The 21,665-nt window shown below is 39.8% G+C and overlaps 1 protein-coding gene across 1 annotated transcript; it reads right to left on the bottom strand.

Annotated features, from left to right (window-relative positions):
* Positions 1-2,591: 2,591 nt before the first annotated feature.
* Positions 2,592-20,356, bottom strand: smox (spermine oxidase). Its single transcript, XM_066660934.1, has 7 exons — positions 20,226-20,356; positions 13,265-13,499; positions 12,837-13,063; positions 9,906-10,079; positions 7,917-8,616; positions 4,398-4,558; positions 2,592-3,136 (listed from the first exon to the last, which is right to left on the bottom strand). The coding sequence occupies exons 2-7, from the start codon at positions 13,470-13,472 to the stop codon at positions 2,984-2,986; spliced, it is 1,623 nt and encodes a 540-aa protein (XP_066517031.1). The 5' UTR covers positions 13,473-13,499; positions 20,226-20,356; the 3' UTR covers positions 2,592-2,983.
* Between the last annotated feature and the right edge of the window lie 1,309 nt (positions 20,357-21,665).

The raw sequence follows: 21,665 nt of genomic DNA, 5'->3' as shown, positions 1-21,665 counted from the left end.
TCTCCATTAGAGCTGGAAAAAAAGGCAACGTGTGTGTTTTGTTATGACCAAACTCCTTTCTGTTTTCTAACAGCATAATGCAACAATACTTTCCAGGCTAACAGCAATCGAATACATGTAGCCAAATATAAATACTTTGCCTTTAATGCTTACTCTCTTTGGGAGACTTGCATTTAGTATTTCTGCAGGGATACTGTGGATCAGTCTGATGTCTGAGAATATCAGAGAACTCTTTATCTGATTAGCAGATTATCTTCTTTGTTGTGCATGGCCTTTTCTCAGTGTCCCATCGCTCGAGGATAGGTCAAACTGTTCTGTATCTGACAATGAGAGGATTCGGTGGCCTAAAAACATCATTCAGTCCAAAATGTTGAGAGCCTATAGGTCTACAGGATCCTAAACATAATATTTAAGGAGAAATTGGAAGAAGTGTACTGAGAAATCCTGCTTTGTGCCATGTCCCCTGTGCTGATCGTGAACAACAACAACAGAGAAAACTCTGAAATAGCCCTATCTTATAATGTTTATAGGCAAAGTCCTTTGGGCCCTTATTCACCTGTGGACAAAACATGAGAACAAATCAGATTTACTTTCCAAAATATTTTATCAAGAATTAATGTTGTTGACTCTGGATTCTTGTCAAGAAGAAGGTTCACATGCTGTAGAGGCTAAAAAAAGGGAAGCTCCCTACACACGGGCAGCTCTAGGCCGCCTGTGGACCGTGGGAATGCACTGGTCCTTCTCTGTGTCCAGGCCAACAGACCAGAGGATACTTCTTGCTTTTGTCAGTGCAAAAGAAATTCTGCTCATTGACATGACAAAGAGAGATAAATGATTGTGTGGTGAGGACAAGGGATTAGTAGCTTCTGCTTCAAACGCAGTTCTGTTTATGTTAAAAGCCAGATGCAGGGATGTTGTTGGTCTTCCAAGGCTATTAACAGGCCTGCTCAGTGAAAGCCCTCTTCTGGAGAAACAAATTAGGGCTGGACTGGCAACATATTCTGAGCAAAATGTGTGTCCTGGCATCTCTTCTAAATAGTTTTTGTTTGCTTTGAAACTCAGAAGCATTAATATGCACTTATACAATCAGCTTATAGAAGAATAAATGTACAAAATGTAGGATACATTGAAGCAGACACATAGGTATGGCAAGCATTGGCCAGAGTTGGCCCTCAGGAACGGTGTTCTCTGGAGTTAATCAAGTTTAATGTCTCCAAAAATTATTTATTGTCACCAAAGCTGCTGCAACAACTAATATATTGTATTGTTCCACTTTCTTTCCATGTAACTGTTGGTAGAATCAAGTTAAATTCTTAAAATGTGGCTTATGGTACTTTTATAACAGTACACTGAAATATGATCTCTGCATTTAACCCATACATGGCAGTGAGCACATACACTCACAGTGATTAGGGGCAGTGAACACACTCACCCAGAGTCATGGGCAGGCACCCTTGGTCCCTGTGGTACATTTTGAGTGTTAGATGTTTGTTCCAGGGCAGTTCAGCTGTGAATGTTCTTGTTGATTTTGGGGATCAAGCTGGTGACCTTTTGATCCCAAACCCACTCCCCCCTCCCCAGCTGAATCGTGCGGCTATGAATGTGACAAACTTGGATGCAGTAGATGTAGCTTCCTTTTTCAACCACAAGAGGGCAGCTAAACATTAAATATTAACTTCCAGTCTTCTTTATTGTATTGGTTCTCATTCAGGCAGCAGTTCAGTTTTTCTGGATTTAATTTATCCTGTTTATAAACTATACTAGACCAGGTAAGTCAACACAATATACAGTAATAGATGCAGGATAAAGGCTGATATCAATGATATAAAGAGATTTAACATTAAAAGAGTCTGTCTTTTCCATAGCCATCTGAGTTGTACTCAGAGGGATAAAGTATGACTGGAAGTTCAGAACGAGATGATGACATTTAAAGTCAATACTCAAACACTGGAAAGTTTCTGATCTATTCAGATGAGAGAAACAATATATATATATATATATATATATATATATATATATATATATATATATATATATATATATATTTATATAATATATATTTTTGTCGCAGTCACACAGCTCCAGGGGCCTGGAGGTTGTGGGTTCAATTCCCTCTCCGGGTGACGGTCTGTGAGGAGTTTGATGTGTTCTCCCTGTGTCCCTGTGGGTTTCTTCCCACAGTCCAAAAACACTCGTTGGTAGGTGGATTGGTGACTCAAAAAGTGTCCTTAGGTGTGAGTGAATGTGCGAGTGTGTGTGTGTTGCCCTGTGAAGGACTGGCGCCCCCTCCAGGGTGTATTCCCACCTTGCGCCCAATGATTCCAGGTAGGCTCTGGACCCACCGCGACCCTGAACTGGATAAGCGGTTACAGATAATGAATGAATGAATGATATATATTTTAAAGGTTTAATAACAAACATGTGCATGTATTAATCACTTATTACAGTATTGTAGGCTTTGCTCATTGTTGACAATTTGCTGTTCTAAAGGAAAACAATAAAACACAATTTCTCTTTGTAAAGCTGTGTACTGCTGTAACCATGGGAAAAACCCAGAAGAAACTGGAACTTAAAAAGAGTGGAGGACACTGTTTGTTAGTTTTTTTCACATTAATATACACTTTATTCATAGCCACTTGTTTTTGTTTCATTTTTAAATGACACATTAAATACAGAAGGCACTTACAAAAAAAGTTAAATTACAGGTGTGTTAAAAACATATAACTTATCAATTAAAAAAACAATCAATCAGAGAAGGATAAGAACCAGAGATGGCAGCCAACTCGGCCGCCTTTACAGTACATCTCAAGTCATATCTAAATAAGTCTAAATCTACATACAGTAAAAGATTCTTTTTTTAGTTATTGGTGTAATGCCCCTAATATGTTTTTCATACATGTTTAATTATTTAGAATAAAGATAGCATAAAACACAGATTTGTTTATCACTAGTTAGTGGTTCTTTTTATTTTTTATTTATTTTTTTACATGTTAGGCTTTGTGGTTTCTGCATTGAAGAGGTCATGGTAGAGCTCAATCAAGCGGTTCGCCTCCCTCTGACCTGACAGCAAAGCACCATGTGTAGTGGAATAGTATTTCCTGTGTGTGGCTTCACCAGCAAACAGCACCTGTAAAGGCTGTGGAGGAAGAAGAGAATAGTTTAAAACCCTCTAGGTGTCTGTGTTTTTTCTGCTCTTGAAGACAACATGTACGTCTGGAACATGACCTGTTAATGGGCTTCCAGTGTCCACTATATGGCATGTTCTCCTGCTTTGACATAAACTGGGCAGCACTAAACTTAAGTCACATAATATTTGGTGTCACACATAGGTACAATTTTGACTAATCACTGGTGTAATTGCAGCAATTATAAATGAAACATGAGAAACTCACCGCAACTCACATTTTTATATGATTACTGCTATAATTACTAAAGCAGATGAATTTCAGAACTGCTGTACCAGTGGAAACTGATTTCTGTCTGCACCACACCTTTTCCTGTTGCATTATGAAGGGTCAGAGTGTTCCTTTCAACCCTGCAATTGTGTGTTAGTGTTTAAGCGTGTGTCAGTGTGACATTGAAAAGATAGACAGAGTGATAAACTAGGAACAAGTGCCTAGAACGTGGGTCAGTGGTTGAGGGTAGTGCACTCTGCACCAGCACAAGTTATTCCATGTGTCAGTTTATATTTGCTTTTTCTTTCTGCAATAAAACTACTACTGTTTGAGTTTTCACCACAGAGTATATTGTGTGTATAGTATTTATTACGTTTAAAGATAATCTGTGCCATTCATGCAAGTTAGTGTTTACTGCATACACATTTTAATGTCACTTATAGATTTAGTTACTGAGATGAGAACTACGAATTTTACATCCTTTGAATATTAGTTGTCCCCCTTTTGAGTGTGGAGCTGTTGTCTGGCCAAAAAGAGAGCTGATCCTAATCTGTCCTCCTCAGTGTAGTCTGGTTACAGTCCCAGTGCTTCTGGCCAAGACCAGGTTTAAAACACACTAAACACTCTCTGTCAACAGAACTATACTCAGTGAACTAGATGTAAACATCAACACAACTCCTCTATCCTGAGTCTTATGTACCTTATGTGAATTACCAAATGATTATGTGGGCAATCATTATATCATTTGCCTTTCGAAGTTGCAGCTGCCACAGGCATTAACACAAGCTTGTAGTAATTTGATATGAATCATTCTCACCAACGATATAACGTCAGATAATGGTGAGACATTAGCGAGTTTATGATATATTTACTAAAGAACTATAACTAATTTAAATTAATATGAAATCAGCCCTTAATATCTACTGCAAAAATGATGATCTACTAGATTCTCATTATATGAAAATGTATGTGCTCAGCCCTTTATCCAAAAGTCTTACTGACCGGAGCCTTGGTGCTCTTGCCATAGGGCAGGGGCTCAATCAGACGCTCAACGTCTCCTCCGCTGGAGCCCACACGGGTGAAGGAGTACGAACCCCTGATGTATGGGTTACTGCCCCACGCTGAGCGCAGGATACGCCTTGGCTTCGGAATGTTCTGGTTCCCTGTAAAACAATATACACTGACGTTAGAGAGTGATATTGCAAATCTGATATCAGAATAGAGATAATATCAGAGGAAAAAAATGGGCCCTGTTCCACAGCCATTAAACCAGCCATTCCGGTCGGGCGGTATTGCCAGGGTGAGAACAGTGCTGTGGTACTTGATCTTTGCAGTTGCTTGACCAAAGATGTTTATTTAAGACCCCATGGGGACTGCGTAAATTAGTGGAAAAGGGATATAACATAATTACATTTATTACTGGACATTGATTTTAAATATCAAGTTTGTGCAAGGCTTAAATGCAAATGAGGGTTTGTTGGATACTTAAGGAAATAGTGGTTTTGTAACTGGACCTGGTGTTCAGAAGCTAGTAAATCTATAATTGTTGTGTGCATTCTGTACACATCCTTCTTGTCAATGTCTTTTGTGTAAGTCCCTTTTCTTTGAAAAATTCCGTTTCAGTCAGAGAATGCATACACACTTTCAGTAATTGCTCTGCTCTGTCTTTCTCACTTCCTCACCCATTATTTGTAGCCGAACACGGTGGCCTTGCCAGAAGTCTTGTCTTTTCTAAATGCATCCAGGAAAAAAAAAACAAGAGAGAGAGAGCAGCTGACAGTTTCTGTGAAAATCTTGCAGCCTGTCCACACTGCATTTTCCCACAAATCCAGCTAAAGCATCCTAAGTCTGTAATAACATCTTTCATGTGCAAGTACTAACAAAGGTTTTAAGGTTATGCAATTATACGTTTGTTTATATTATGTCACATTATATCATGTTTTCTCTTTGATGATCTTTCATGTCAGTATTTCAGGTGGGACAAGTCAGTTGGGTTTGAGGCACATAGTGTAGAAAGGCAAACAATCCAATCCAACATTTTAACATTCATCATGTCCGTACGTTACTGCCACTTCTCAGGTCTTTGCACTTGAATTAGGAGTAGACTTGACAGCTCTGTATTCCTCATTAAAAAACAAAATATAACATGTATGGCCCTTCTTCTGACTTTGTCGCTTGGCAGGATACTAGCCAATACTTCTGTCAGCTGATGTAACAGAATTGCCAATTAATATTCTCCTCCAAGAGCCTTGAGTTGTCCAATAACATTTTGTGTACAGCAGCTTAAAAAGATGCCTTAGAGAACTGTTATTTTGGTAGATATCTCCACTAGTGTTTCGTTATCCGTTCCCACATGCTTGGCTTTACATGGGTAGCTTTAGATAGGCTTACATAGGCTAGTTTTGGAAACAGCATTTTATGTTCATGATTCATTTAGCTTCTAGCAATTCTTATCTATTTGAACCAACAGTTTTAGCTGTGTCCAATTGACCTGATGAGAAAATGTCATTCCGCCCTGACGTGCTGGTCCAGTCACGTTTCACAGCTCCAATTAACGCAGGTACGACAGACGGTAGTATCTATCAGTCAGAAGCCTGGCAGGGAGAGGGATTAAAACAGACTGACCTACATCAGAGCCACGGCTGCCCACTGAAGTCACACACACACACAGCTCCCACAAGGATGTGTGGCAGGACCCTTTAATCTGATTGTGTGACCTCACAGAGTGCTGACATTAATGGGGGATGAGTAGTTTGGCATTGCAATTCAAACTGTCTGATCAATAACATGTTCAATTAATTTAATAATAACATTTGATTCATTTAATAATAACATTTTAAACAATTTCCCTCCTTTGTAGAGTTATGTGTGTCAGAAAAAAAGCTAATGTTTCAGTAATTCATTAATGTAACAGTATCAAAGATATGCACTGTTACATGTACATTTACATACAAAATAAAATATTAAATATACTTTAGAGTCATTTTGCATACCTTATAATTTCACTATTATTTTAACTAATTCACTGTGCATCATGAATATGGCACAAAAAAAGCATATCACAGTTCTGGTTCTCCATACTGCTTTTATGATGCTTTTTGCCTTGAGCATTCATTAAAGTCGCTGGAATCTTGATAGACGCTTGGAGCCATAGCCGTCATACTGTATGACTCACCGAGCAAAATGGCAAGCCACTCTGGTAAAAGGCAAAGCCCTAAAGTCAGTAAACTCTGACATCATATCCTTTATCCAGAGGACCAGCAGAGGTGAAATGAGTGGAAATAGTCTGAGGTGAGTCAGTGTGATGATGAGAACCAGTGAGTAATACAACTCAAACAGTATAAAAATCATAATTCAATACACCTAAAAGTTCAAGTGGCATGTGAAAGTGCCAAGTGAAAGAGTTGCTTTATATTGGTGCATCTGTGTGCTGCTGGTGGAATTTATTTAATCCACGCAATAGCTGGGATTACACTGAGCAGAAGAGGAATCTCGGATATGAGCAGTGTTTTTTCTTTTTTAAAACAAAAAGTTCATTATCCTGAATTAATATAGAAGCTGTTCAGAAACAAGACCAAACTTAATGCCCAGGAGATAAGTGGCAGTTACAGAATCCAATTTTTCAATAAAGGGTTAGTATTTCTTTTTTTTTTAGATGTTCATAACAATAAAGGGGAAGCAATGAAAGATTTAGGCTTTGTTTCTCATATACAGGGCTTTAGAAAAATTCTCAGTATAGGTATAAGGAAAAATACATATACAATTTATTACATTTATATTTTTCTTTTTAAACATGTTTACCCAATTTTAATCTAGCAATTAGCTTTACTCAAAAAATAATCACTTATTAAATTCATTCATTTATTCATTATCTGTAACCGCGTATCCAGTTCAGGGTCGCCGTGGGTCCAGAGCCTACCTGGAATCACTGGGTGCAAGGCAGGGAATACACCCTGGAGGGGGCGCCAGTCCTTTACAGGGCAACACAGACACACATTCACTCACACACTCACACCTACGGACATTTTTGAATCGCCAATCCACCTACCAACGTGTGGTTTTGAACTGTGGGAGGAAACCGGAGCACCCGGAGGAAACCCACGCAGACACAGGGAGAACACACCACACTCCTCACAGACAGTCACCCGGAGGAAACCCACGCAGACACAGGGAGAACACACCACACTGCTCACAGACAGTCATCCGGAGGAAACCCACGCAGACACAGGGAGAACACACCACACTCCTCATATACAGTCATCCGGAGGAAACCCACGCAGACACAGTGAGAACACACCACACTCCTCACAGACAGTCACCCGGAGGAGTGACTGTCCATCACAGGAGTGTGATGTTGTCTTTATATAACCTTAGAAAATTTCACTTGATTAGTGGATTATATCATTATTGAAAAACTTTTTGAACAGCCTTCTCATTTAAAGATATTTCTCATGCTTTATTAAGTTTTAGTCCAAAATTTGCTGACGTGATAGTTGACTATCACACACTGCCCTCACTGACCTGTGAACTTGCGAAGAAGCTCGGTGCAGATCTCAGCCACTGTCTCATCATCACAGCTCTCCATGCGCAGTGCTTCATCACCACAGATCCAGCCACTCAACATGTAGCCATAGCGCTCGGGTGGGTAGAGCACATCGAAGCTGCAGATCTTGCGATACCAGAACTCATCTGGGTATGCCGGGCTCTCCAGCTGCGCCTCGTCCTCCCAGACAAACTGGATGCTGTTGCACTCAGGGCTCCAGAAGGGCTCAGCAAACTCCAGGAAGATCTTGTCCGTTGTGCTGATGCCCAACTTCTGTATAGCCAGCGCCTTTTCCAAGGGCAGGCCAGGAGAGAACAGGGTCTCGTGAGCCTTCTTGAGGACGCCCAGTGAGGCGGTCACGATCACATGGTCAGCTGGCAGCCACTCCCCATCTTCAGACTCCACACGAACTGCAGCTGGCCCCGGACGCTGGTCCTGGTTGTGGTCAGCACTGTCAGTGTTGCCCTCAGCCTCCGGGCAGCTGAAGTTCCAGTGTATGCGGCGGACGGGTTTGCCCAGGTGAAGCACACGAGCCGGGATGTCCTGAGCCAGCAGCTCCACCACCTTGATGAAGCCGGCCGGTATGACATGATGGGCACCGGGAATCTCCGTCCACTCTCCGAACTCACTAAGAGAAACCTCATCCATGTTGGGGGAACTGCTCTCACAGCTCTCCACCTGAGAAAGACAAAACATGTGCACACACACACACACACACACACACACACACACACACACATTCCAGAGCATTCAGTGATTCATTAAATAAATAAAAGTGTTGTCTTCACTGTGTTACTGGTGTAAAGGTGGTGAATAAAAAATTAATTGTTGATTAAAAAAATACAAGGATAAATACAAGGATTTTTCTTAGGATTTCAACAGGAGCAGGTTGTGAACACTTCAGTCAGTGCAGTGGCCATAAATGTACTTTCCAGTCTGCACTGATTAAATCAACATGAATAAACAAACTAGAGAACAGCAGTTTCTTTTCTGTGCCTTATTCTGCCTCTGTGCTTGGAAATCACTGTCCACTCACTGTCTCATCAATTTGGCCTTCATAAAAAATGTCATGTATTCTGACAAGGCATGTCAGTTAAATGAACTTACTGAAGTAAAAAGACAGAAGAAAAAGTAAGATATGAGCACAAATGAACATAAAAGATTACAGCAGGAAAACTATGTCCTGTTAGAAATTGTACACAATTATATGCTAAATATTATATTAAATTGTACACACACAAGTCCCCAAGAGCTATAAAAACAACTGTGCGTGTGTCCATTCACATGCATATGTCTCTGCATGAGATTCTGGTAATCTCTTGACAGCCCAAGCGATTTAGCAGTCCTAGGGTTCAGCAATCATGGGATGTCATTAGCATAAATGCAGAAGGAAGTCACGTTATTTTGCTCTAAATCAGCTTTTTTCCAGCACAAACTAGCTCTGGCCACATTCTGTTCTGAGCGCTAGCACGAAAAGAGTAGGTCACATGAGTTCACCAATTCCCTCACAGGCTTTGCTTTAGCTTGTTGGAAAACGCATCTCCTTATTGCTACATTTTTATAGCCTATAAATCATCTGTTCTTAGATCCAGCAAGTTTGAGCAAGCTGTGACTTCTACAGCAAAACAGTTGTCAGTGGAAAGTACATTGCAGATATATATCCTGCTAAATATGAAAAGGATTAAAGGCTCATTAGAAAATTTGATGCATGTTTATTATGTTAATTGTTTTCAGCTGAGGATGACTGCACGGAAAGGCCTCTGAATTACTGAATTTTCAGGCCTGTTTTATGGCATTTCAATCCTTGTAATTCCATTAATTTAAACTCTACATTCTATGGATTATTCAGTGAAGAATGGAACAACAAAAAGTATCCAAATTTATGGTGTTTTTTGAGGATGAAATGGTTCCTTCTATAAAGTTTAGCTCATTTCCATAAGGAATATAAACAGGTATACGATGTTTACCTTGAGGTACTGCTGTAGCATGGACAGCTTGAGTTTCTTGGTGCTGTCTGAGTCCTCGGGATCCAGCATGATCTTTTTCCGTACCAGATCCCGAGTGAAGATCCCCACGCTGTTCTTACTCTCATCGCCCACAGGCTTTCCATTCTGGAAAAACTCCTGAGTCAGCTCATACACCTGCAGTCAGTGGAGTGAATTCAGAGAGAGGGGGCAGAATGGATGTAAATAAAAGAATCCAGGAGAAATAGCATAATAAAAAACGGAAAGAACATAAAGTATGGACAGAAAAAGATAAGTTAATGATTAATACAGTGTTCCTTACATTATCATGTCAATCTACACAAAACCAAGGCTGTGCCCTTGAATTCATTAGCTGCTATGGATGGAACATATTAGTGCATTACGTTTCCTTGTGGGTCATTTGCCAAAGCCCTGAGGGAGGACTGAAGAATTAAATACATGACTGTGCCTAGATAAACACAGACCAAGGAAAAGGAGCAAAAGAGAAGGTTCATGGTGGTGTAGCTTTGCTTAGAACGTGAACTTTAATCTGGCACCTAGAAAGTGCACATAGAAAACGAGCCCTTTTTCCGAGAAAGAGGGAGAAAAGTCTCCTCACGTGAGAGTACAATCACAAGACTGATCAGGCAATAGGCTGAGTGGAAAACCCAGCAGAACACAGGTCAGGAGCCAGCCAAATAACAGCTAGTGACTCACACACTCATCAGGAACACAAACTGGAAACCTACATAGTTTGCTGTTTTTGTGTTGATCTATAGCCAGTTCCTCCCACTTCTATGGGTGCAATGTCAAACAAACAACATCACAAAACTTGAAAACATTAAGTACAATATGTGTTATGAATCACACTACTCTGTTTTCTGAACATTAGGAGTATGGGTTAAATGTAACAAAATAAGACGGTGTCACAACTGGGCTGCATCCAATCAGCTTCTTGTTACTGTGGTGTTGTTACATTGGTGGTTGTTACTGACCGACTCTATAACTTGTTTTGCCCATTTGTTCAATGTTCTGGAAGTACTGATTATACCACAATATTAATTAAGTGCAATATATATTTAATAACCACACTGTCCACTAACATCAGATTTAAACCTATTATAAACCCACAAACATAAAATGGCAAAATCTGTCAACAAGGCATCGCTTAAAAACCTAAGCAGACCACAAACGGCAATGACCTCACTTGAAAACTGCCTTACAGGCAAGTCACTCCACATCACCTTACACACACAATGAATCACTGTAATCACTCCTTCAAATCAGTGAACATCTGCTCTGGGGGCCTTTACTAATGTAACATGATATGGCGCAACTTCCTCTGCGAGTGTTGTGGTCCTTTACACGCACTGAATCTGATACCGTTCCGATCTGATACTGTTACTTTTGCAAGCAATGAATAAACATTAATGATTCATTCTTTAGAATCAGCAGTACACACTACACAATCTGATATTATGTACTATCGCTGACCTGGTGTACAACGAATAAGCCATCATTTCATAATTTAAACAGGGTGTATTACTTTTGTATTAGGGTTAAGTTACTAATCTTTAATCTTCATCTAAATCTGAGATGCAAATCTAAACGATTTAGACAAATGAATAGAAACCTTTTTTAAAAACCCAATATTTTCCTGGCCATAGTATGCTGATGAATTACTTTTAACATTGTTATTAATCTTCTGGCCCATGTGAAGGAAACCCATGGTCCAGAAATAAGCCACAGAACCAAGGAAACAGTCTTAAGTCTTAAATGATGATCAGATGAATACATGGAAAAATGAATACATCTCCACATCAGTGTGTGCACTTGCTGCATCAGTGGAAACATCCAAAAAACTATGGATGTTAACGCAATCAATGATCATTTTTTCATGTCTGCTGTCTTTGAGAGTAGCTATAAATCCATGGGGGCCTGTAATTGGACATTTCCTGATTCACAAATGGAATTGTAAGATGTGTCTTATTAAATGTTCTGAGAAAAGCTTGACTACATGTTGAACACAAAGATACTATTTTAGTTCTCCACAAAACCTAAAGCACCTCGTTCACCTTTAAATATTACCTAGTGTAAGTGTTAGTAGCTAATGTTAGAGGATTTTTCAATATTATTTTATATTTTAAATATTATATATATATATGTATATAGTGGCATTGTGGCCCTGCAGTTAGTATTACTGTCACATGGCTCTGTGTTCCTGGGGTTCAAACCCCACATCTGGTTACAGTCTGTGAGAACTTTGTTGTGTTCTCCCTGTGTGCATATGGGTTTCCTCCAGAAATCCAAAAACACATGTTGATATGTTGCTTGGCCGTGCAACAGGGGTGAGTGGGATGATATATGTGTACTTCATACATCCCTTTTCTAAAAATCAGGAAAAAAACAGCTTCTAGAAAGTCATTTATTTGGGATTATAATAAAGCTATAAAACTTATAAAACAAATTTATAACCTTAATAAATTTGTAAATATTGAATGTCAGGCAGCTCCCTCCTAATTGACAGATTGTAATTTCCAGTTCCTGCCATAAAATGGGTTAAACAAGCATTTTTGCAGCTTTCAATTATTCATAGCATAAAAAACATCTTCTGGATTTCACCAGAAATTTCCCTAATAGGCGTTTTAATCAGTTATTTATTTTTAATGCTTATTTTCCATTAAATAAAATGAATTAATTATTCAGTAACTGACATAAGTGTTGTGCATTTATATGAGTGAGGAAGTGAAGTGAGGGTCCAAAGGCCAGATTGCTGTTAAAGAGGTCAGTACAACCACGATCTGGCAAGTATGTTATTTCAAAATAAAAACCCATTTGAGTTTAAAGCTAAAAGCAACTTCACTGTATCCAACAGGGATTACAGAAGCTAACTATGAACAGAACATGGAACGCTCCCATGCATAATACGCCCACCTCATTGTACAGGTCGCTGAATTCCTCCACCAGATCTTTGGGGATGCGCTTGCCACTGTTAGTCTGGTAGTGGGCCACGCCATTCTTGGCGTAGAGGCTGATGCGGCCCACGCTGCACTCCTCCTCCGTGGTGTGCTCCAGAAGACCATTGTCTTCAGCCAGGTGGTAGATGGGGTTCCCATTTGCGCCATGGATCCAGGTGGCTCCAAGTTCCAATGTGGTTTTACCTGAAAGACAGAAAAGGAATGAGAGGAGATTAGGATGGAAAGACCAATCACTTCTTTTCTCCTTCTTCATAATGAGACAGGTAATAAGAATTAGTTTATAACTGATCTTTAACATCACTGAATATATGTGGAATTCTAACAGTGAAATTTGGAGTTAGTGAAATGAGGGGAAACATAGAAATGAAACAATCTGCATCTCACCAGATTGAACACTTTGCACTCTGCCTCCAATGCGGTCCGAGGCCTCTAGCACCGTGACATTGGTGAAGCCGTTCTCCAGAAGGGTTTTGGTCGCTGCTAGGCCGGCCAAGCCCGCACCGATTACTACTATTCGCGGTTGTTGATGCCTGCGTAAGCCGCTACTAAGAGGATCATCAGTGCTGTCCGAAGATATTTCACAACTTTGCATGCCGTCCAAGCTCCTCTTCTAAGGGATCTTGAGGGAAGAGAGGAATAGAGGGTGAGATGGTTAATAAAAGGAAGCTCCAGCAGAGTCACGCATCACACGTCTTTCACGGCTGCAGTTCAAAAGGCCCCAAGTATCAACACACACTTTCAAAGCACATCCTTTTATGACATTGAGCCTCTCTGAAAATAGAGTCTCGTATCTCAGGGTCTAGTGTGTGTGAGGAGAGGGTTTCACTGCTGGACATGAGCGAAGACTTGATCTAAAAAGCTAAGGCACATCTACAAGCTTTAACACCTGAGATACTCTGTGTGCTATTAAACATCTAAGCTTAATCTGTGTAGCCATAGCATGCTATTATCCTGTTAACTTAACTGTAACAGCAGCCTTAACAGATGTACTTCTCACAGAGAAATCCAGAGAAGACAGCACTGGATAATGGTGCTTAAAGACACAAGCTCCTACTCAAATAAATGCCATTCCTGACCATCTCTCTGTGAAAGGCTTTCTACATATAAACACGTTGTCCTAAAAGCTGCCAAGATGGAAAAGGCACACCTGACACAAGGCATGCGATGGCAGGGAAACGTGGAAAAAGGGAAAAGGCCAGATTCGGATTATAAGCATGTTATTATAGCAGCTGCTCTGAAGCAGTGTTATTATATGCCAGACTAAAGAGAGCTTGAGGCTGAAGCACTCCTTTCATTACAACACTGTGAGCATGTGGGTGTCTTTGACTTACTCATCTAGGCTCCACCACAGATACACACACACACACACACACCCAAAGACAGTCTTGGTATCATCCAGTTCCTTCACAGTGCAGTGCAGTAAGGTGATGGAATTTAGAGTGTGCACTCCATACACTTACTGTATAGCGAACAGATACCATACACTACACAGATTTCTAAACTAAAGAGTTTATTTAACTATTCAGACTTTGACACAAACCTTTATACTGTAGAACCACAGAGTAGAAATGGACACAAGCGGCTGACAGTTACTCAACCATTTTTCCATGAGGCCAAACTCTGAAAAAGCATGCGGTTGAATGGTCTTTTATTTTGTGACCATATGCAAACTTATCTTTATGACTCACTGTTCTTATCTCTGAGCCTTTAAAACTGTGCAAATGACCCCTTTTCTGATTAACTCATTCCCTGTCTCATTCAAAAAGGAATCCTTATAACTTTAGTACAATTGTGTGGCGCCAGTCTGACATAGGAATGGACTTCACTAACTGAACTCACACCAGGTTGTTTGCAACATATGAGATGGGGTGTGAATGGAATGATTTGAGTCTTTTATAACTACAAATGCAGGTTGCTTTTAAATATTTTCCAATAACCAAAATGGTTACAGTGCCCATGTGCCCTGCTGGGATCAGCCCAAGCTCATTACTACCATTTACTGTATGAACACCATATGGGAGTGGATGAACAGGCAGCAGGCCAAATGCTTATCCCATCTCAGCGAAGAGAGTACTGGTGTAGGACAATGGATTTTTGCTGTGTATTGTGTATGTTTCCCTTAAATGGCCACTATCAGTGGCCCTTGAGTTGATACAGTTGTATGTGACCATGTAGTAAAAATTCAGTTATATGAACTTATGCTTATGAGTTTTTATCTTGCACTAGCATAACATCTGCTTCTTAATCTCATGATCCTGTGCCCATTCACCATGTTTGCTTTGAAACAATCTTGTTGAACAGGTAAGTTAGAATAAGCATATCACAAAATCATATTCAATGGCTATTAATTTAGTATTTCCTCATAAATGTTATTTTGTGTAGCAAAAGGTTAAAAAGCATTCATTGTTAAAATGCAGATCAGAAAAATGTCTTAGAAGGCTCTTGCAAAATCCTTGGAAAAACAAACTAATCTCAGAAACAAATATAGCCTTCTCGGATAATGTAAGAGCAACATGGCCGTAGTGATAATATAATCATATCTGCCAAAATATGCTTTCCTAATCTTCACAATTTTAGCTTGTACAGAGCTCTGCCGTGTCTGTTACAAAGATCCCAGCAAGAAATATCTCAGTAGGTGACCAGCAGCTAAGAAAACAAGTGTGCTGAAAAGGCAGAAGTGTTTTCCTGCTGAGGTTGGATGTCACGGGTTGTTGCAGATGTGGTGATGTTTCGAGAACAAATACCGAAGTTGTTCTTTAATACCTTAAATGACAACCTAGGGCTGCAAAATATCTGTAGTTTCACCACACACTGTGGAATGTGTTAAACATGTAGAATTTTAAATTCCTCATCAGGGCTTTCTCCACTTATTTCCATGAGCTAAATGCAGCTAAGTTGTTAATATCAAATTACAGTATGCTAGCAAAACCTGCACATTGTTAAGTTTAGCTTTACAAAATCACAATGACTAGTTTTATCCCAGGCCCGATTGTGGGTTGGTAGGTGCTAATAAGTAGAAAGGCTGCTTTGAAAAGAAAGCATTCCAGGGTCTGTCTTCCATTTTTTGTGGAGCAACGAGACATTCCCCACTGATTCTAAAGAAGAATAGAGGTGTCTGCTTAGCAGGCAACTATAAATCAAGTTCAGACAGATACTGCTAAGTGGCAGGCAGACGTTTCCTTTGGTCCATCAAAAAAGAGGACCATGTGATGCAGAGGGAAACGATGCTCCATTCCTGCTCTAGAAACCCCAACAAGACCAGTGCAAGGTGAATGTGTAAATGAGTGATGCTGTGCAGACACTTGGTTTGTGGCTGACCACAATGTAGCAACAGCTGTTTCGGATTAATCCAAACAGCAACTGCAAACAGCTGCCCTGTTTTTGTCACAGGATGTGGTTTGAGAGGTGTATACATGTTGTTCAAGAAGGAAAAAAAAAAGGCTGCCTTTACTCATACCGTCTCATTCATGCAAAGGTGGAAGGTCATTTGTTGCTAAGCCCAGAAAGGGAAACAAGGGAAAAAGAGATAAGGTAAACAAAAAACTATTCCACTTCCCCATTATCTTCACTTACAGTGACCTGACTATGAATAGGACTTGTTTGAAAACATCTTCCTGGCCAACTTCCTGCACATTTTGACGCTACTACAGTAGGGCCAGTAGATGAAAATATACAGATGGTTGTTTTTACTGTGCTGAGTGAATCAAGACCAGCTGCAGATCCCAAATTAATCAATTAGTAAACTCAAATAATGTGTCCCTTTTTCAAAAATTGTGTCTCCTCCCACAATAGAAAAATAAATATATACATTTTATTAAGCGGACTGGTCGTGTGAAATTGTCCACAGGTGTCAGTGTGTGAGTGACTGTACAGTGAGTGTTAATGTGTAAAGTTGTCCACAGGTGTGAGTGAGTACGTGACTATCAGAGATGGGTGTGTTACTGTATATATTATATGTTATATATAATCACAATGCTACTATTTTGGGCAGTTTACAGTACAGGCACTGAGTGTTTAAAGACAAACAGAGGTCACCAGCAGTCATCAACTATCAGCGTCAATAAAGACTGAGGTACTGCATTGAGAAGGCAAATGAAGCTGGAACTGAGAGTGGATTTGATTAAGTGAAGTAATGGTCCATGGTCATTCCTTTATGTTACAAATGAATGCTTTGAGAACACTGTATTGTGTATGAGTCATGTTTGGAAGAGCTTTAATGATCTGGGATCAGTCCTGTACTCCAGTACACTTTCAAACTTTGTAGGTAAACCATTAATGTTAATGCAGACTGATTTCAGGCCACTGTTAGACCCATTTTTGCTGAACATTTCACACTGACAACTGCACATACTCTGAAAGGGCAGATGGTGTTTTCAAATGGTGTAAAAAAATAATAAAATCAAGTGATTCAATATGACAGTGAGAATACACTATTGTTGCAGTGACCTCAGTACAGATTGGGGTTTAATGAGCGCTGATGTCAGCGTGTTATTCCCGTGGCTGGATAATAACCTCACCACATGTCCATGTTCTTCAGTGGTCACAGATTAAGAAGCGGCTGATGGGGGAGGAGTGCGTGTGTATGTGTGTTTGCTTATGTGTCGAGGAGGAGGGGGGGCCCTCAGTGACCTAGAAACCGCAACCTACATCCTCCATATAATGTCCTTCCAGGAGAATGGCCATACAGAGGGACAAATCAGAACTGTACCAGAGATAGGCAAAACAGTTGGAGGTCACGGCCAACTGACAATGAGGTATCCACACTGAAAAAGCAAGGCAATGATGATTTAACTAGGTTTGTATAGCTTTTCATTATGAAGAAAGAATAATGTGCAAAAATCAGCAGCCATCTTTCTTTTCTTTTAGATTTCCAGTCAAAGTGTATTTTTCAGGAAATATTTTCTGAGGAAATCAGAGACAAGGTGACTCACTGGCTTACAGAACAGAAAGTCAAAGTAAAAGACAAATAAGTTTCCAAAACTGAAATAAAAATGCTGTTTAATAATATGTTTTTTAAAAAATGGCACTAGCTAACAACTATGTTAGACTGGGGCTAAAAAAAACAGGGTGAAATATTTAATTATAATATATGTTATTATAATTACTGTTCTATGTAAGGTTCAATGGGGCAAAAAGAATTGAATATTGAACACAGTGTACCACAATCCCAGGGACACTGACTGGTCTGACTCATGCACAGACAGTTCAGAAGTACCCCCATTTTGGCCTCTGGGAACAGACTTTACTAACGAAGAGAGTGAAAAAAAGTTCAGCCAACTTTTAAAACGGAGTGAAACTAAATACTGTGTCATTTTTTGTTAAACTTGTCTGCTTTTCCTGACACTGAACAACGAAGAACTTTATAACATATCAACAACAATTTGGATTTTATCTGAGACTAAATGCATGGCTTTTCTCCATCCATGGCCACTTTCAGACCGAACAGTACCACTCCACAGCATGGCACACAGCAGCAGTGGAGACAAGCCATTTCCCAACTTACAAAGAGAAGCAGAGCACTAGGACACATGCCAGGAGGCACAGTTGTCCTCTCTCTTGCTCTTTCTCAACTCAGATGTGTGACAGTACCGGAGTAGAGAATGTTATAGAAGTGAACTGAAAGAGGGATGTGACAGCCTTTTTTTTTCCTAATAACCCCTTTCGTGCAGGGTGCCTGTGTGTGAAATTTGAAATTGTGCTTTATGGTCATTGTACAATAGTACAATGAAATTTCACTCACTGTGGCAGTGAACACACACACACACACACACACACTCACACTAGTGATTAGGGACAGTGAACACACACTCAGGGCGGCTGCCACTCTGTTCACCCGGGGAGCATTTCTGGGGATAAGGTGTCTCGCTTGGTTAATTAAACAATTAACCATGGGTATATGAATAAAGTTTAATGAACTACATTAAACGGACAGCTCAGCTTCCTCTGCTTATTCAGTTAAACACTGTACTCTGTTGAGGTGAAGAATAACTCTGGTTATGTACGTGAAAAAAATACTATAGTTGAATTAGTGGGAAAGCAATATTAGCATTTTATACTGTCTTTATGTAAGTTTGTTCTTTTTAATGGCAGCTCAAAATGAAAGCAGAACCAAGGCTCAACCATCAACTTGATTTTCTCTTTCACATAGTTTTAAACACTTACCGGCTATTTCCACTACTTCAGTGCATTTTTTCACACTTGGTTTTGGAATTTTAAACGTACCTGCAAATTTCTCCCAGACATTTTGTTTTGTGGTTTTAGTAAAAAAAAAAATAACATTGTCATAAAATTACAGGAAAGATACAGAGAAAAGTGAAAGGTATATTGTGTGTGTGTGTGTTTTACTAATAATGTATAACAGTGAGAGGACCAAAACCCGTTGACACACTTTAATTGCTGGTCTCCAAATTGTAAACTATTACTTATTTAAGGTGAAGGCATGTTGTGGTGTTAAGGTTAATCTGCTGGTACTTACAGAAACGTTAATGCTATGTCTCCACAAAATTAATGGAAGTCTATGTAAGGTCCCCACAATTCACAGATACATGATTGTGTGACTCACACACACAGAGAAAAAAAGAGTTTAGACGCCAGCCTTAAAACTGCACTGTGCCCCAGGTCTAAGTACCAAGTGTAATCCAAGTAAAGCTTATAGTACCAAAAGTACACTTAAAGCAATTAGAGATAGGGCACTGATCTGATAAGGCTCAGTGTGGACATTTTTAATCCTCTTCTGTGAATGATATTGTACTTTTTCACACTCAAAGGATGCGTTTATACAACAATCACCGGCTTTTGTGGTGGAAAAAGAAAGAGCGGGTTCCGGTGTCCTTCTGATATTACATTTAAATTCGTGAACAGCAACAAGGGAAAGAGAGGAACGAAAAGTTTTGGTGTTTTTTTTGAACCAGACAAAAGAAGGAGTACTGCCACGTAAGTGTGCCAAACCAGCCGAGACTAATGCTACACACAAACTAGGATTTAACACTTTATAATGTGACTAGAAATGGGGTTTTCCCTCGTATGGTAAAGAAAAATAAAGACTCTGGTAAACGGTACAATATCTGTAAATGTAAATGACTTATTACAGGTGAAAGATGACTACTCTTCATCCGGAAACAATGCCGTACGTAGGAGGAGAAGACATTAAGTCAGAGAGGGTTTGGAAGAACACAATGTACACTAAAGGATCTGATAGTACAGAGCTGTAGTGTCGACAGCTGTGAGTCTGTTTTGTTTACTTGCTCCACTCATGATGTAAACAGGGCGACGACAAATACCCAGAGGCTGATAGAGCAGAAACACACATACACACAGATGAACAAACCGAGAGAGGGCTGCTTACCTGACTCCGTTCGTCTTCAGCGGTGAAGCGGGCAGAGCTGTCTTTGTGTTGTCCTCTCTCCGTTAGGTATTTATGTGTGTGAGTAGCAGTACGTGTGTGTATGTCTTCGTGTGCCAGAACCAGCAGCAGCCAGTTCCTCCTTGTTGCCGCCTCCTCGATGAATATCCATGAGTTGCGGTGACGTAGAAGCGGGGTGCAGCCAATGAGGACGCGCGATAGGCGTGGCGGCGGCAATTTCTAAAGAGTAAATCAACGCAGTGCAAGGCTGAATGCTAAATGGTCTACATAAGTAAGTAAATGGACGACGCTATAAGTGAAATTAGTGCCGGTCAGACAAGAAACGTTCAAGGACATTTCAAAGACAGTGATTTGATGGGTCAGGAATAGATCTAAATAGCTAAACTATGCAAGGTTATAGGTCTTTGGGATCTATAATAGAGAGCACAGCTCTGTAACATAAAACCAACAGCAGTGGTCAGAGCAGAGCAGAGAATTCACTGCTGTCGAAAAAAAAACATTGTAGGAGAAGGGAAAATGTTTTTATTTGGACAGCTACGATTTGGCCTTGTGCAGTTAACAGAAACTTGTGCACCCCACACATGTGCTGTTTCCTAGCACCTAAAGTATCAGAGCCAAGGAAAACATAGAACTGGGAAACAACACACTGGGAGGTAGAAAGTGAAACATTGTGGCCCCTTTTTGGGGTTCCTGAAGATCTGAATTACCCATAAGCATGTAGAGTCTATGTTATTCATCTCACTGCATATTGTTAATATACTGTAGATTCATTAGGATCAGAAGCATAGCAGTGGTAAAGTAAAAAAAAATAATAAATGTCTCTTCCTGGGTTCTGTACATAGACTACACTGTTTATTACTCAGTTGTAATAATTTACCATTCTTTGGTAAGAGCTCATGCTTTTGGAATGTCAATTATATACCGAATTTTGAACAGTAGTTGGACTATGTGCAGGAGGGGTTTGATTATGCTGCTATAGACTCATTGACATTTTGTACCATAGTCAGATTAGATGGAACTTCGTAAGATAGTATGTTATCGTCCACGTTTATTAATCGATACACGCACAAAGTGGATCATTAGCTTCAGATTGCACTGCCACTGACAAAGCGTACTTTATTCTATTATCAAAGATAAGAGAAAAAACCCAGTAGACCTTTACAGAACAATGCAGCAGAGTCTGATCTGACTGGGACAGAGTGATGAAATTCAGTGACAAATAGCAAAAAAAAGTTTGACACATTTTCATTATATGTTATCTTCACATGTTTATTCACGGTTGTATGAGGTTTTAACCATGTCATAAAGGCACCAATTTGAATATGCAGTATTAATGTGATAGTAATGTTGAAATCCTTCACTGCTGATTATATTAGTGTTCTAATATACATTCTATCGGGAACATTCTATCGCTTAGAAAAT

Source organism: Hoplias malabaricus, chromosome 2, assembly GCF_029633855.1.
Source record: "Hoplias malabaricus isolate fHopMal1 chromosome 2, fHopMal1.hap1, whole genome shotgun sequence".
In the NCBI taxonomy this organism is placed as follows: Eukaryota; Metazoa; Chordata; class Actinopteri; order Characiformes; family Erythrinidae; genus Hoplias; species Hoplias malabaricus.
This window is presented reverse-complemented; position numbering and strand designations above follow the sequence as displayed.

Bases quoted from the DNA above. Each gene is read 5' to 3' on its own strand.
- smox (XM_066660934.1), bottom strand. From the start codon at position 13,472: ATGCAAAGTTGTGAAATATCTTCGGACAGCACTGATGATCCTCTTAGT. The intron at 10,080-12,836 runs GTGGGCGTATTA...CACTGACTGCAG, and splicing joins TCAGCGACCTGTACAATGAG to GTGTATGAGCTGACTCAGGA. The intron at 3,137-4,397 runs GTCAGTAAGACT...CTTCCTCCACAG, and splicing joins GCAAGAGCACCAAGGCTCCG to CCTTTACAGGTGCTGTTTGC.